This window comes from Bactrocera tryoni, chromosome 3, assembly GCF_016617805.1.
Source record: "Bactrocera tryoni isolate S06 chromosome 3, CSIRO_BtryS06_freeze2, whole genome shotgun sequence".
Classification (NCBI taxonomy): Eukaryota; Metazoa; Arthropoda; class Insecta; order Diptera; family Tephritidae; genus Bactrocera; species Bactrocera tryoni.
In genome coordinates, this window is record NC_052501.1 from 77,277,459 (window position 1) to 77,293,225 (window position 15,767).

A 15,767-nucleotide genomic window follows, 5' to 3' on the forward strand; every position below is an offset into this window, starting at 1 on the left:
AAATGAGATTTTGCTTGTGTTCACATTTGTGTGGCTGTGTATGTGCCGCCAAAGCCAAACAGCTGAACTCGTATTTAAGCAGTTCCGATTTAGGCATTTTTTGCCGACTTCAAAATCATTTTTTTTACTTCGACTGCACGAAATTTATAAACTCGTAGGAAAAAGACGAAAATTCATGCCCAAAAGCATCTAAGCCGCAAATCTAAAAGGTATATAACCCAACGCTTTTCTTTACCAAATCAATTTCAGCATTTACAGCTTTTAATATACATACATATATAATTATATTTATATACCTTTATGTATGTTTTTATGATCTTATCAGTAGTCTTATATTATACATATATTCATTTATAAATGTGAAATAAACAATTCGTTGGAAATTGGCATTAATCAAAATTTGGGGAATTTCGTTTTTATCAGCATAAACAGTTATTTGCAAAATGTCCGCAAGTCCCTTTGAGCTTTATAAAAAGATTTGTGGTTAATTTATTGCGACCGGCAAGTAATCGCATTTTTCATATGAATATGTAGGTAAGAAGTATGGCTGATGCAAAACCGTTGACCAGGAATCTTGTGCTCGAGTTTTTATACTCGAGTTTTTTATAGTCTTGTTCACAGTGGTATGTATCATCTAAAAGTATAGTATATACATACATATATATAAATGATCAGAATGACGAGAAAAGTCGAAATCCATTAGCCGGAAACCTAAAAAGTGCCATCACTAAGCACTTAGTTAAGATATAGAGCTGTATTTGAAACAGGTGTTTGCAGTAGAAAGTGGCACCTGATGGTGTGGCAGGGCTTTAATGAAGCCAGTGTCAAAATTAGACGATGGGCCTCGATGGATCTCGAGATTCGCCTAACCGATTTCAACCACATTCGGTGCATGCAGCTAGGGTCAAAATTAGACGATGGGCCTTGATGGATCTCGAGATTTGCCCAACCGATTTCAACCACATTCGGTATATGACATTCTGCTGACATTCCTATGTAACAGTGTGAATATGAATGAAATCGAACTACAAACATGGTGACTTTATTCCACATATATCCGCCAATATGTAAGTTATATCAATAAAATAGAGAGAGCGTATTTTTAACGGTACATTTTCGTACTCAGAATGAATAAAGTCGGGTGAAACTCGCCTTAGACCCTTCCTGACTTGTTTTCTATAATTTATATATATATATAAATATTTTTTTTTTTGCTAAGAAGTCATCTAAAGAAGAAAAGGTTTATATGTTCGCATACTTATATGGTGGTATATTCATATTTTCACGAGAAAATTATAAATCCTAAAAATATGTTTTCATATAATATGTCTACACCGATAAACTTTACATTGCAACGCTAGTGGCAACACCAAAAGTTTATATTTACTGAACAAATTTAGAAAATATAAGGTCTAGTAAACGGAGGATCCATTATTTTTTCATTGATTTAAGAGAAGTGAGCCTTTTTAGGTCAAATATTAGTTATTTGTTCGTTAACTTGTTGATATTTTGAAAGCAGTTTCATAATGTCACCCTCATAGTAACCCTCATCCCTGTTGGCAAAAAACTCGGGCGTTTGATATTCACAAGCTTTATTTGAAGTGATTTTTTCAACAGCAAAAACTTTTGCCATAGACAAGAACAGGAACAAATACCTGGCAATTACGGAGTATAAGGTGGATGCATAAGAATCTCCCAATCAAAGCTCACGGAGCTTCTTGCGAGTCACTATCGATGTCCTCTGCTTCCTTCAAACGACCCAGTTGTTGGCAGTAAGAATATAATGTGGTTTTACGTGGGTATCTGCCTTAGGAAGCTCAAATCCACGGTACTTTCTATTGCTAGAAGCACATAGATCAAAACAATGCGTTGATCAGCGCCCCAAAGCGTAAGTGTGTGCACCCACACTACACTCTGGAAGAACCAAGGCATGAGTGTCGCCACACACACATACACTTTGGTTCCAATTGGTAGGGTGAAAACCAAAAGAAACACCCTAGCCACCTTGGTCGGGTACGAGGCCTATCTAAAACCTCTGCCGACTCCACATCGGACAAAGGCCCTTCCTGCATTTAGGTTTAAACCATAGCCACCACGAATCTCCACAAAGGGCCCAATTAAAACCCAATGCGCAGATTGGAGCGAACTCCAAGGGCAAACTGCTCCCCGTGGTACCAAGTTTTAGTCTTTGGTGTGACCTGTAGCCCAAGCTTTCGCTTAAACTACTGCCAGTCGAGCCCCTAGGAATTCCTTAGAATTCCCAAGAACCCGGCTGTATGACTGACATGTGTCTCGTAAAACCCTCCGTAAACGAAATCGTAAACGAAAACACGGTCAAATACCAGGAATAAAACATACAGTGTATAATAACCATTTTTTACGATGAATACTATAGCACTATATCTGACATGGACTATGCTGACATTTCGAGGCAAGCCCAGAATGACAGACACAGTGCATGCGGGATTTTAATCGCATTTTACGACAGGCATGCCTTACCACGGGTATATTCGAATCCCCCCCTACCCAAGGGTGTCTCCCCTACCCGCAGAGGGATTGTTGGCAGTAAGGTCCGAATTAAGAGTTTGGCCGTAGGAAAGCAGCTCATAGTAGATGATGTCCTGCCAATCTCACCAAACACATAACAAAAACCTGCTGAGGACCAAACTTAGCTTGGCCATCGTTTGCGGCGTCTCTCCGCGATTCGAGCACGACCGTTTTTCTTGACCTTATCGTAACTGATCCACAGATGCTAAAAGTGACCATTTGCCTCAAAAATTGATCGATTTTGTTGTGATTCAGCAGTAATTCGCTGATGGAAATTCGGTCCATGAGGTGTTTTTACCGTTAACTCATGTGGCATCCAAACATCGTTCCAGTTTATAGTGCAACATTTAGTTCTTAAGAAACCGAAAAATTGCTGATAGACGTTCAGACTCAACGATTTCCATTACTTTATCGATGTTTTCAACAATTGGGCTTCCAGAGCTTTAACATTAAAACTACCGTTACGGAAACGACGAGGCCGAAATTGCGCTTGATCGACTGCTACATTACTTCAGGCAATTGTCGTAAACTCCATTTCAACCATTCCTTCAATTCAAAAAACTTCAAAGAGTCACGGAAAGAATGAATAGCATTTTGAAATGTATATTGAAATGTATGTACATATGTATTTCTAGAAAATTCCTCAACAATAATTTTTAAATATGCTAGTTACATATATTATATAACATTTTGTTTTCTATTACTAAATGAAAATATTTTTGTATCCTTACGTAGCATTAGATTATATTGTGATAAATTTTTGAGCCTCGTGTGAAACTTAATTTTATGCTTTGGATGGCGCTTTCGCGAGAGGAACTTATGCATTTTTCGGATGTTTTATTTTTTTAGGTTATACATATCTAAGTTATAATATATGTACTTAAGTTTAATTTGTTTGTGCAAATGTCAATTTTCTTTAATATCACAGTTGAAATAAATTTCAGCTTAACTGCTGTGCAATTAATGAGTGCTCTTCCGAACTTTCATCACCTGTTGAGTAAAAGCTCTCGTCAGAATAATCTTCGGTAGCTTCCTCAAGCGTCGTTGGCGTCGTTGGCGTTGTAACTGGTCCGAAATGCAAACGAATCCAACTATTGTAATCCTCCGTAGTCTCCTCAGTATTTTCATGCTCTTCGCTATCATTTTCATCGGAATTACTTTCATTAGAAACTGATATGGGTTTGGGTGTTTGAACATCAACAGGTTTTTCTGTAGTCATATCTACTGTAACTACTTGAAGCAACCTTTTTAACAAAGCTTCAAAGGAGGGTTCAAAATGCACGTTGACATCAATGTCTCTCTGCGCTTTCGTATTCATCAAAGCATCAAATATATTCTTCACAGACGCGGCGGCTTCCTCGTACGAGCGCTTCGTCTGTGAAGCGTCCTCAGCAATTGAACTTAATTTTTGTTCGACGACTTGATACTTTTCTTTTAAATCACTTGAGTTGAGATCTATGTCGCCGCTTGAAGGATGTTTTGGTGCTTCATAAAATCGCGTTAATATTGGCACCGCTTGGAAAATCACTGCAGACAGTTGCTGCAGTTCGTTCGAGGTTAACTGAGGTGGAACAGAAGCTGAAGACAACGATGGGTTGGCCGAATTTATACTATTGAAAAAACCGTCTAGGGTCATCAAAGGATACGCTAGAAATAAAAATTCGCAGTATTAAATATAATTTTTGAAAAAAAAATCAAAGAATTCTTACCTGTTTTCTCAGTTCCTGTTGAAGTTTGATAGCTAAGATAGCTTGGCGGCGCCGCATAGTCCGGCACACCACAGATACGTACCGTACGTATTGGCGTCATAAGATCGCCAGTCAATATAACGTTGTCGCTACATTTGTAACCCTCAAGACTCAGCGCACTAATTGTTGCTGCACTTAATAATGCAATTAAGAAGATTTCAGTTTGCATTGTGGCGACTCGACAGTAAAGTGAAGATATTACAGAAATTTAAAAATTATTTTTATGTTAATAAATTTCTAACTATTTCAGGTTTATATGTATACTTTTACTTTACAGTTGCCGCAACAGACTGTATTTAAAGCAAGCCCGGCAGCTAGTTTTTCTTAGCTGGAGCTCGAGGAACATGTGTTTCTTATTCCAGGTAAAGCCAATGATAATAAACATTTCCCTAAAATTTTCTTCTTTCCAGGTATCTACTATATACTTATGTGTTTATATAGGGTAATCCAAAAAACCATATCAAAATCATAATATACATATGTTTTCCTATAATGACACTTATGTTCAGTACAGTTTGGAAAATAACCCAGCCGAGTTTACAACAGTCAGTCGCTCTTCCTTTTCGCTGTTTGGCGCCAATTGGAGATTCTAACCTGGCCTTTCCGACGGAGTGGAGGTCTCCCTCTTCCTCCGCTTCCACCGACGGGTACTGCGTCGCATGTAGAGTCGTGAAGAGACTCTCTAGACTTTATTGCTGTCTGGTACGGTTTTCATAAACCAGCCACGACTTCCAAAAGGCATACTAAATCAGATGAATAATCCTTTATAAGACGGTATCGTAATGGTCATCTCTTGAAAACCCTTTTACTCGTATAACTCTTTCTCACCTAGCACCAAAATCAATAAAACTAACTTTTCTCTTTTAATGAACTTATTAAAAACAGAGGTTGCTCGTTGATAGCACCCTTTATAACATATTATTAAATCATAACGCTTTCGTAGTATAAAAAATTAGTTGTAATATGCACATTCAGTATAAATATTATGCTATTATGAGTATTATGTAAATATTTCAAGATCTTATCAATCGATTTTCTAAGATTTTCAGTTAAATATTAACCCTCTCATTGGCAGTAGTGCGCATTTCAGTAAATGATCTATTCGAAGAATTTCGTAAGCATACTTGAAGAACAACATATTCTTCTTCCTAACAGGCCAGTCCTTCAAAGCTGGAGTGTTCTCTTCCATCCGGGCAACATGACCCAGCCAGCGCAGCCGCTGTGGCTTGATTAGCTGAACTTTGTCAATGTCGCCGTATATCGGCTGCGGTATTCACCGTTGTTAATAAACAAAGGACCATAAATCTTCCGCAGAACCGCGTACAATCCTAAGTACGACTCATCACAGATGACGTTGTCCATGCCTACACACCGTATCTGCTATATGGGGAATAATGAGTGACTTTGGTTTGATCTTTGTACGTCGAGAGACTACTTTAGTTCTCAATTGCCTACTCAGTCCAAAGTAGCACCTGTGGCAAGAGTGATTCTGCGTTGGATTTCGAGGCTAACGTTGTTCGTATTAATGCTGGTTCCAAGATAGACGAAATTATCTACGACTTCGAAGTTATGATTTTCAACAGTGACGTGGGAGCCAAGTCGCGAATGCAATGACTTTGTGTTTGATGGAAAACAAAAACAAAGTACTCCAATGTGTAGGTAAACTGCAGAACGTAGAGACTTATAAAGTTCATACATAACTCCAGGAGCCATGATAGTTCATGTGAAATTTTTCATAAATTTAGTTATTGTTATGTATATAGTAAGAAAGTTGAACGAAAACCTAACTAAAACTCGATAATATAATCACTGGTCTTTAAGAACATAAACCTGAGATTGCAACGGCATCCATAGAAACGAAGCTTTGGAAAAATTTACAACGATTGGAGTATCGCACTCAGACAGACCCTTGGCCCTACATAGAGTATGAATTTCTTACAAAAAGAAATTTCTATATTATAGTTGAATGATTATTATTAGAAGTCAGAAATACTTGGAACTTTCATCACTTTTGATATACAAACCACAAATAGTTTTGATTGGCGTCAGAAGACTCCTGAAAAGTAATGACTGAATTGTATTATGAAAGTCATAAACAATCGCTTAGAGGATGCAAAACTGCAGTACAGAAATCATAACCTCGATGTAAAAAATTTCGCAATTCGTAGCAATCAAAGATTGTTTTGAAATCAAATTATTTAATCTGTTTATTGCATTTATTTTAGTGCGTCTAATAATTCAATCTAAGCAATATGTTTACTCGCTTGCATTTGCACATAAATTTCTACATACTCATATACCGGCATATATAGTATAGGGTCTGGTTTTACGGATAAAGGGCATGTTTTTAATGAAACACAGTCGTCTACAGAGACTACGTCTCATAAATATCTACTTGTTAGTAGTATACCATCAGTCATGGTTAAGTGACCTATCGGTTTGAAGTTAAGATATGGTCTTCAAAACTACAAAAAACACAGCACTTCATGTTCCATTCAATAAACTATGAACCAACAGAGCTTTCGAGTTGCCTGGCACACCAGGCAATATCCTTTTCTGGAAACAAAGGTACCGAAAAAAAACATTTGCAGCCGGAATGTAGAAGCGCTGCTCATTTATATTGCCGCTGCTTCCGAAAATAAATGCCGGACCTATACCTCATCTCTTGAAATAGTTGGTGGCAAAAATCTACGATAAATTTCGGTTTGTGGCATAAAATTTTATTTTTGAAATACTTGTACATAAATTTCCACGATATATAAACAGTATACGATGTAATTGTTTGAATGGCATCACTAAATACGAGCATAAATGTCAAGCAAATGTGTTTATTATGGCAGTTAGTTTGACAGCTATCGCTTTAGTCAAATCTACAACTCTTAAAAAGAACCCTATACATATATATTGTTTATAGCTAATTTATTAGAATCCCCTTGAATATTTGTTTGTGAATTTTAGGGTCAAACTATTTCATAGATAATTCCATTAAACGTTCAAATAATCACGTTGCACGCAACTAAGTACCAAGTATATATGTACATGTGTATGTATATATAAAATTTTCAAATGACTAATAAAAGGGTTAAAAGCAAAACTTTTGTGACAACTAATAAATTTACTTATAGTATTATTTAATATTGCGTTGTAAATGGATTGAATCGAACAGCAAGCTCACAGGACGATTCGTGCAACATGTCAGTCTAGAGTTGCCGATTCACCATGAGTTGTCACTTGAGCTACACTTGCCGATCCATGATAGCAATGGCACTGTTACAGGTGACAAATTCTCAGCAAGAGTATAGTAAAAAATACATGTTCATTTGTATATAATTGCTTAAGTAATATGTTAATTTTTATAAAGGTTTCTTCAGGTGTCATTTATGTTCCTTAGAAACGTTTCGAATTGACTAGGCGGTCTTAACAGCGAGTTAATATATACCTAGAATAGTATTGTAATAGGTACTGATGTTTCAATTATTAGCTATAATAAAGAAATTCATATATTTGTACACCATATGCCACTCGGTTCCCGTCGTTGTAGGAACTGGAACCAATCCCCCAAAAAATCAGAGTCCGCTTACATAGACTCGACAGTCGGAGGGAATTAAATGCCGCTGTGTATTTAGAGATTCTTCCTGTAAAGGTACATAAAAAATGAAAACCCAGTACGACCAGTACCTCGCTTAGTCATATACTCTTTTCCAAGTAGAGGCAAATAGCCTTTTTTTTGGCAGATCATGCGTGAATCGCGTCAAGCTGTTGTGTTATTTTTATGCAGTTTTGTTTGGCATTTCATCACTGAAAGACTTACGCCTGAGCAACGTTTACAAATCGTTCAACTTTATTACGAAATTTCACGATCTGTAAAGAACATGTTTCGCGCGCTTCGCTCAACTTATGGTTAACATAATCGGCCTACTGAGCGTACTATTGGCATCACCATCACCCATCTTGCAGCACACCATACATTATCGGTTAATATTCGACCGAATAGACCACGTCCAGCGCGCAGTAAAGAAAATATAGCAGCCGTAGCTGAGAGTGTACACGAAGAACGTGGAGAATCGATTCGGCGCCGTTCGCAGCAACTCGGACTGACATATGGAAGGACTTGGCGCCTTATACGTCGAGATCTTAAATTTAACGCGTACAAAATAGTTTGTGCAAGAGCTGAAGCCACTTGACCTTCCCAACCGACATTGCTTCGCTTTATGGGCTCTTGAAAAGAAGATCCGACGTTTTCCAGCCAAATTTTGTTTAACGATGAGGCTTATTTCTGGCTCAATGGCTATGTTAACAAGCAAAATTGCCGCATTTGGGACGAAAAGCAACATAAAAAGAGTCAAGAGCTGTCATTTGATCTAGTAAAAACAACGGTTTGGTGTTGTTTGTGGACTGGTGGAATCATCGGTCCATATTTCTTCGAAAATGATGACGGTGAGAACGTAACCGTCAATGGCAACCGTTATCGCGCCATGATAACCAACTATTTGATGCCTGAAGTGAAAGCTCATGATCTCGGCGACATTTGGTTTCAACAAGACGGTGCCTCTTCCTGCACGTCGCATCATTTAATGAATTTGTTGACAGAACAATGCGGTGACCAGATAATTTCACGTTTTGTTCTGGTCGATTGCCGACCAAAATCGTGTGATATCACACCGGTAGACTTTTTCGTGTGGGGATATTTAAAGTCGATTTGGCCTTGGACCGAAAGATCATGAGTGTCGTTCGCCAGTTACCAGTCAGAATTCTCGAACGAGTCATCGAAAATTGAACTCAACGGATGGACCACCTGAGACGTGGCCGCGGCCAACATTTGAAAGAGATAATCATCATCTCCTTCTCCCAAAGTATATATGTATATTCTTTCGACTGAAAATAAACATTCCTCATCAAACTTGAAGTATCCGGGTTTTTTTAAGTACCACCCTTTGACAGTTTCTTTGTTGAAATTTTATCTGGTAATTGAAGAAAATTTTAGAAAAAAAAAGTACTGTGGTTGAGTTCAGTAACCCATTTTTATACCCCGAACAGGGTATATTAAGTTTGCCACGATGTTTGCACCATCCAGAACGAAGCATCGGAAACCCTACAAAAAATATGCATAAGCAAAAGCCTTTTCAGGTATACTGTGACTGACCTATGCACCAAATCACAGTCACAAAATGTCATCGATTCGCCGTTACCTACGCTGATGGCTATCTCTGGATGTCATTCTCCAAACCACGGTAACATGTTTATAGTTCTTGCAGTATACATAGGTATTCTCGTACATAAAACACCAAACTTCGTTTTGATTGGCCAAATCGGTAGAGATTTATATAAGTTTACGCTTATGTATGTAAACCTCCCTCTGAATTCTTAATAGCATGTTATAACATTAATTTAATGTGTATGAGTGCGCAAGCCAGTTGGAAAACTTTGCTGCATTTGTGCATTTCTAACGAGATTAGTCATTTAACTTGCTGAACCAAGATGGCAGTAGGCAATTTTAAACAACCCCCTGGATATGGGTGGACAACACAAATCCGCTTCAAAATTACCTAATATACTATAAGGAAGATATAGTGTGTAACAGAAAAGTCAAAACAGTCAGTTTCGACATTCTATTCTATTGCAAAGCCATATATGCCGCGTTAATTTTGTAGGCATTCCTTCGCATTAGAGACGCGTATGGTAACTAACATGGGCGTACGACGGTGCTGGAGGGGTACAAGAGAGTTACGGTTGTTTACAATTTAATTCTTCATAGTTTATTTCCAGACGAGGGAGGGATAACTCATTCGATTGGAATGTTTTTACGATAGATTTCTGTAAGAAGCTGAAACACCATAATTTTTCATCTTCGCAACTCCTCGTCCTATTTTGCTAACAATGGATATTTTCACGAGTATCTCTTGAAGGAATTTTTCACCTACAAAATCACTCGCCACAGTCAGTAACAGGTAGTAATCAGCCGGTGACAGGTCGTACCATGAGGTGGATGCATGATAACCTCCCAATCAAGTTCACGAAGCTTCTGGCGATTTACTAACGATGTATGTGTACTAGCGTTGCCTTGTTGGTACTCATTTCGACTCTAATTGACCAAAGCTGGCCGATTCAGAACGATTTCTCGCTTCAGACGCTGCAATTTTTTGACAAGACAGATCCGAATCAAGAGTTTGGTCATCATTGTAGATAACACCATGCAAAATCCACCAAACATATAGCAAAACTTACCTGATCATCCATTCCAGCTTGACTACCATTTTTACCGGCGTACCGTGATTCCACCATAAACGTATTCGCTTGAAGTTGTCGTTTCATATATTGAGCTCTTTTTGTTCAGACTTGTTTAAAGGATGGACGATGTAGTAGGTGCGGGAATGTACTGTCCAGAGTTAGGCATAAGGCAACCGTTTAAGTTGCCGGACCACTGCAGTATATTTCTAAGCTGAGGTCTTTGCGTTTGCGAAAGCCGCGGAGCTGTCTTCTAATGCACTTGCAGACAATTCCAGAGTCAACATCTACGTAGATTGCCAAGCAGTATCATATTGGCCAGACGTGTCAGCCAACATTCGGAAACCCATGCATATGCGACGATCTCGACAAAAGCATGGTAAAGAAAATCAAAATCCTACTAGCACTCAATAGAAAATACTGTAGGAACATGATTGAAATACTAACTGGTAACTGTCTGGTGGCGACACACGCCCGCAGGATGTGATTCACAGATCGAGAAGACTGCAGAAAATGTATAGAGCAGGGCACCAGAGGAACAATGGAGCATATATGGGCTGCCAAAGGTATGATACACGATCGAGGTATCGATAGTGAGACCTCAGAGTCTGTTATAATTCGCTTCAAACGGATGACTACTTCTCTTGGAGCTAGCCATCTGGTATCGCAAAGGACCAAAATTAGTCTACGTGACTTATTGGCCTATCAGATTAACATAAGCTATTTAAATGATTACAAACAGTTTCGCGTGCAAAACATTTAGCTCCTGGGGCATCGTAACACTGTTTACATGATTTGAGTTATTTTACCGTTATTTTCGAATACTGGCCTTCCAGAGCGCAGTACATCTTTGTAGACATTAAAATGACCGTAACCGAATCAAGAAACAAACCCCCATTAAGAAATTTTCGTACATGTCCCTGTCTAATGTTTTAAACCAATGTGTCGTTGAAACGAACGAAGTTTCGTGGGTGTATAAACGGACGTATAACCAGTTATATATAAAGTCCTTATAACCGTGCAACCAAATAAGTGTTATTCAGCATGAAAAGTGTCATGCATTTCGACGAGTAATTACCGTCAACATTGCGTGATTGGTTGAATCAGAACTCTGAAAGCCAAGCAACATTGACACAAACCAGTATAAATACATAGAAATGTATGTATGTAAGCATAACGCCATCAAGGAGAATAAATACATACCATATGTACGTGTGAATGTGAAGCAAAATTTTAGCTGAGCACCACCCCCTCAGTGAGAGCGATTTATAGCTAGCTCATTCAAATAAATCCACATTTGTATATAATATAGGTTAAAATCGCTTCACAGGACACTTTGTTTGTTCGTATGTATGTATGTACTGCTGGTGAGCTAGCAATAGAATGCTAGTAAAAATATCGCTGCTCCTTGTGATAATTATTCAGTCGTCGCTGGGTTGGTAAATATTGCAAGTTAATTGCAACTAACGGTTTTTGTTTAGTAGCAAAACTTCAACAGGACGAGCAGGACTCGGAAACGAAAGAAAACTGCAAGTAGTGACTGAAAAAATTTATAAATAAAAGTTACAAGCTGATCGTTGAGCATGTGCAACACTTCGCTGCAACATAACGGCTTCAATAATACGGTTGATCCTTTATCGTTTTCAACGCTTCATCTTCTACGCACGTGTAATCGGTTAATGCTACCAAATACAGGTGAAAATTCGGAAAAATATTTGAATTTGATGTTTTTGTGTTAATTTTCGAAGAAGAATAAGTGACAGTCGAAGAAGAATATGTGAAAGTCCAAGAGTTGTTTCGAAATTTAACCAGAACCCACGACGCATTTTGAGATCCAATAATCGATTTTTTTTCAATGAAACTTTAATAAAACTCAACCGATGATCGATTTTATAAAAAACTAACTGCTAAACATTCAAATGCACCTTTGGATCCAACCTTGGGTACAGTGCATGTTTTAAAAATATTACGGAAAAGCGTCGTAGTATTATTTGTAATAAATTCCCGTGGTTTCTGCGATATTATCTTCTCTTAAAATCAGACCAGTGCTTATTGGAAAATCGGTTGATAATAGTTTCGAATATGAAATCCATTTACCGAACTGCGCTTATTTGCAACGAATTGGGGTTCCGAACGCTTTTTGAACTACTCAAAAACCAACGGAGTGGAGGTCTTCCGCTTCCTCTGCTTCTCTCGACGGATACTGCGTCGAATACTTTCAGAGCTAGAGTGCTGTCTCTTAATTCGTTGAACTATGTCAAGGTCTTCGTAAATCTCGTACAGCTTATCGTTCCATCGAATGCGATATTCCCCGTGGCCAATAAATGGGGACTTTACTTTTAAAATTTCTACTCAGTCCGAAGTAAAACCTGTTGGTAAGAGTTATTCTGCATTGGATTTCGAGCCTGACATTGTTGTTGGTGTTAACACTGGTCCCAAGATAGATGAAATTATCTTTGACTTCGAAGTTATGACTGTCAACAGTGTCGTAGGAGCCAAGTCGCAAGTGCGACGAGATAAAAGATGTGCTTAACCAGAAATTAAGCCGACATCGCCGTAAAAAAGCTGTTTTTTTATGGAAGTGTGTCCATCCAATTGTCCGCGAAAAAGTAATCAATAAAATTCATGTACCTGTCGTTACTCCAGATTCAACATTAACTTTACCATAGGAGAAAGAGAAATCTGTCAAATTTGTATATCTTAGCCCACTGACGCTCCCTACAATTATAGTATAAATGAACGCGAAAATCAATTTAAAAATTGTTTTGTATCTGACACTACATAGTTAGTATATTGATGACTGTCTCGTAAACCAATAAGTGTACTGTTGTCGAAATATTTGTATGAAATTCACAATTTGAAGCTTTTCCATGGTCTCTGAATTCCTTCAAGTGATTTATTTGAATGAAATCCGTTATCAGAACCACCTTGAATTTGTATGAAGAGATTGGGTTATCATAACGTAAAAACATACTTAGCGACAGTCAAACAGGTGTGCCTACGAGGTCAAATCGCTACTGGTGCAGGAGGGTAAAGAGCGGCTGAACAGTCTATCGGAACGTAACAAAGTGCACCTTATCTGAGTGCCCGGTCACAAAGATATAGCCGGGAATGAACTGGCTGATGAGTTAGCCTGCTTCATCGCGTTGGGTCCTCTTACCATGAAGGAGCTGTTCCGCAAGGAAGAAGGAGTAGACAGGGAATGATATTGGCAACAACTTCAAGGCATGCGTCATTTTACGTGGCGGGTCCCAAACCCAGCGCACAACCCAATGTAGGGGATGTTTCGCCTTCTCACTTTAGCTCGCCTTCGAACGGATGTTCTTAGGCTACCCAGAGGATACTTGGTCAAAGACCGGAAGTTGTGAGCTGCTTGAGCCATATCTCCTGTCTTCAAACAAACAGTCGTCGCACTCGCGACTTGGCTCTCACGTCATTGTTAACAGTCATAACTTTGACACGTTGACAGCTACCGATGAGTCGACGTTACGAGTTTTCGAGAGATAAATTCTGCGAAAGATTTATGGTCCCTTGCGCATTGGCCACGGCGAATATCGCATTCGATGGAACGATGAGCTGTATGAGATATACGCTGGCTAGGTCATGTTGTCCGCATGGACGAAAGCACTCCAGCTCTGAAAGTATTCGACGCAATACCCGCCAGGGGAAGCAGAGGAAGAGGAAGACCTCCACTCCGTTGGAAGGACCAAGTGGAGAAGGATCTGTCTTTGCTTGAAATATCCAATTGGCGCCACGTAGCGAAAAGAAGAAACGACTGGCGCGTTGTTGTTAACTCGGCTATAATCGCGTAAGCGGTGTCTACGCCAATTAAGAAGAAGCAGAAGTATCTTGAAGTCAAATAAAGGATCTATTATGAATACTGACACTTTTAACTTATTCTATAAAAAAAAATTTCGAGTAAATTTACATTTTTCATTTAATAGATGCGCAAAGTTACTACAACATGACGAAGAATATTGGCGATGTCAACGTAGACGAAGCTATTTCTTCCTCCATACCACCCAAGTCACCGTTATTGGATATTATTGAACCGTTATCGATGGCAGACTCTACAGACTCTCTTGATGTTGAGACCCACATAGATAGCCGAAAATACGACGACAACGTACAAAGGGGAAAAATGCAGGGTTCTTCTTTAACAGCCACAATCGGCCATGAAATATCTACTATACCTACAACAACAACACAAACACTCTGCAGCAACCCCAGCTTGCCGTTACCATTGCCAACGATTGGTCTCTTACCAATTGCCGGCGGAGCCTTGACAGCTAATAAACCAACTTTACCCGCCTTCGAATATATTTCTCCCACAAATCATACGCTCAGCATCGCCGACTTTCCCTTGATGGAGCTGAATAGAGTCGGTGTATTTCCTGCGTTCCTGCATCGACGTTCACGCGGCGAAAAGCGCCCCATACCGGACGAGCAAAAAGATGAGAAATACTATGAACGACGTAAACGAAACAATGAAGCAGCAAAAAAATCACGTGATGCCCGAAAAATACGCGAAGATCGCATTGCATTCAGAGCCGCCATACTCGAGCAAGAGAACTCGATTTTGCGTGCGCAGGTTATGGCCCTACGCGATGAATTGCAAACTATGCGACGGCTCGTTGGTTCGAGTTCAACGTCTGCAACAGCCGCTGTTTTAGGCGCTGGCGGCAGGGGTCTAATAGCGTTGTAAACGTTTAAAGAAGACATCGTCCTCTGCAATGTAAATACATTATTGTAAAATAAAACTAAAATGTTATTGTTAAAAGAAAAAGTTTTTTTTTTAATTTGAATAGGTTTTACAAAGGCGTATGGAGGTTTTAAAATTAGAAGAGGAAAATCACTTGTCATCGATGTTTCTCGACTAGACTGGTTAAGTGGGAGTTTTGACTGTTAGCTCTTTGTTCTTTTTACTATAAGTAACACTATGGCTTCAAGAACGTCACTCACAGCTAATACCTCCACCAGGAATGGCGTGCAGGGGTGCATGCTGCTTGGATCCCCTCTTTCGTCTCACAATGCTTGCCTTTTATCGGGCTTTTCAGGCAAGAAAACAAAAAAAGTGCGGGAGCCACATCTGGGCTGTAGGACGGCTGCAGAAGTGTTGGGATACCAGCCTTGGTTTTTAGCTGTTCACAAGAAAGTGAGGACCATCTTCGCGCACACCTTGCGCAGGTTCAAGTGCGCTGTCACAATGTCATGAACCAAAGATTTTGATAAATTTAACATCTTTGC

General features: G+C 39.0%; 2 protein-coding genes across 2 annotated transcripts; one reads left to right on the forward strand and one right to left on the reverse strand.

Moving 5' to 3' along the window:
* Positions 1–3,245: 3,245 nt before the first annotated feature.
* LOC120771958 lies at positions 3,246–4,514 on the reverse strand. Its single transcript, XM_040100271.1, has 2 exons — positions 4,257–4,514; positions 3,246–4,194 (listed from the first exon to the last, which is right to left on the reverse strand). The coding sequence occupies exons 1-2, from the start codon at positions 4,462–4,464 to the stop codon at positions 3,488–3,490; spliced, it is 915 nt and encodes a 304-aa protein (XP_039956205.1). The 5' UTR covers positions 4,465–4,514; the 3' UTR covers positions 3,246–3,487.
* A 7,496-nt stretch (positions 4,515–12,010) lies between these two features.
* Positions 12,011–15,416, forward strand: LOC120771721 (hepatic leukemia factor). Its single transcript, XM_040099876.1, has 3 exons — positions 12,011–12,215; positions 14,465–15,255; positions 15,329–15,416. The coding sequence occupies exons 1-2, from the start codon at positions 12,104–12,106 to the stop codon at positions 15,223–15,225; spliced, it is 873 nt and encodes a 290-aa protein (XP_039955810.1). The 5' UTR covers positions 12,011–12,103; the 3' UTR covers positions 15,226–15,255; positions 15,329–15,416.
* The last annotated feature ends 351 nt before the right edge of the window (positions 15,417–15,767 follow it).

Excerpts from the sequence above, each read along its gene's own strand:
- LOC120771958 (XM_040100271.1), bottom strand. The coding sequence starts at position 4,464 with ATGCAAACTGAAATCTTCTTAATTGCATTATTAAGTGCAGCAACAATT. Across the intron at positions 4,195-4,256 it reads AACAGGAACTGAGAAAACAG|CGTATCCTTTGATGACCCTA; the intron begins GTAAGAATTCTT and ends TTTTATTTCTAG.
- LOC120771721 (XM_040099876.1), top strand. The coding sequence starts at position 12,104 with ATGTGCAACACTTCGCTGCAACATAACGGCTTCAATAATACGGTTGAT. Across the intron at positions 12,216-14,464 it reads GTTAATGCTACCAAATACAG|ATGCGCAAAGTTACTACAAC; the intron begins GTGAAAATTCGG and ends TTCATTTAATAG.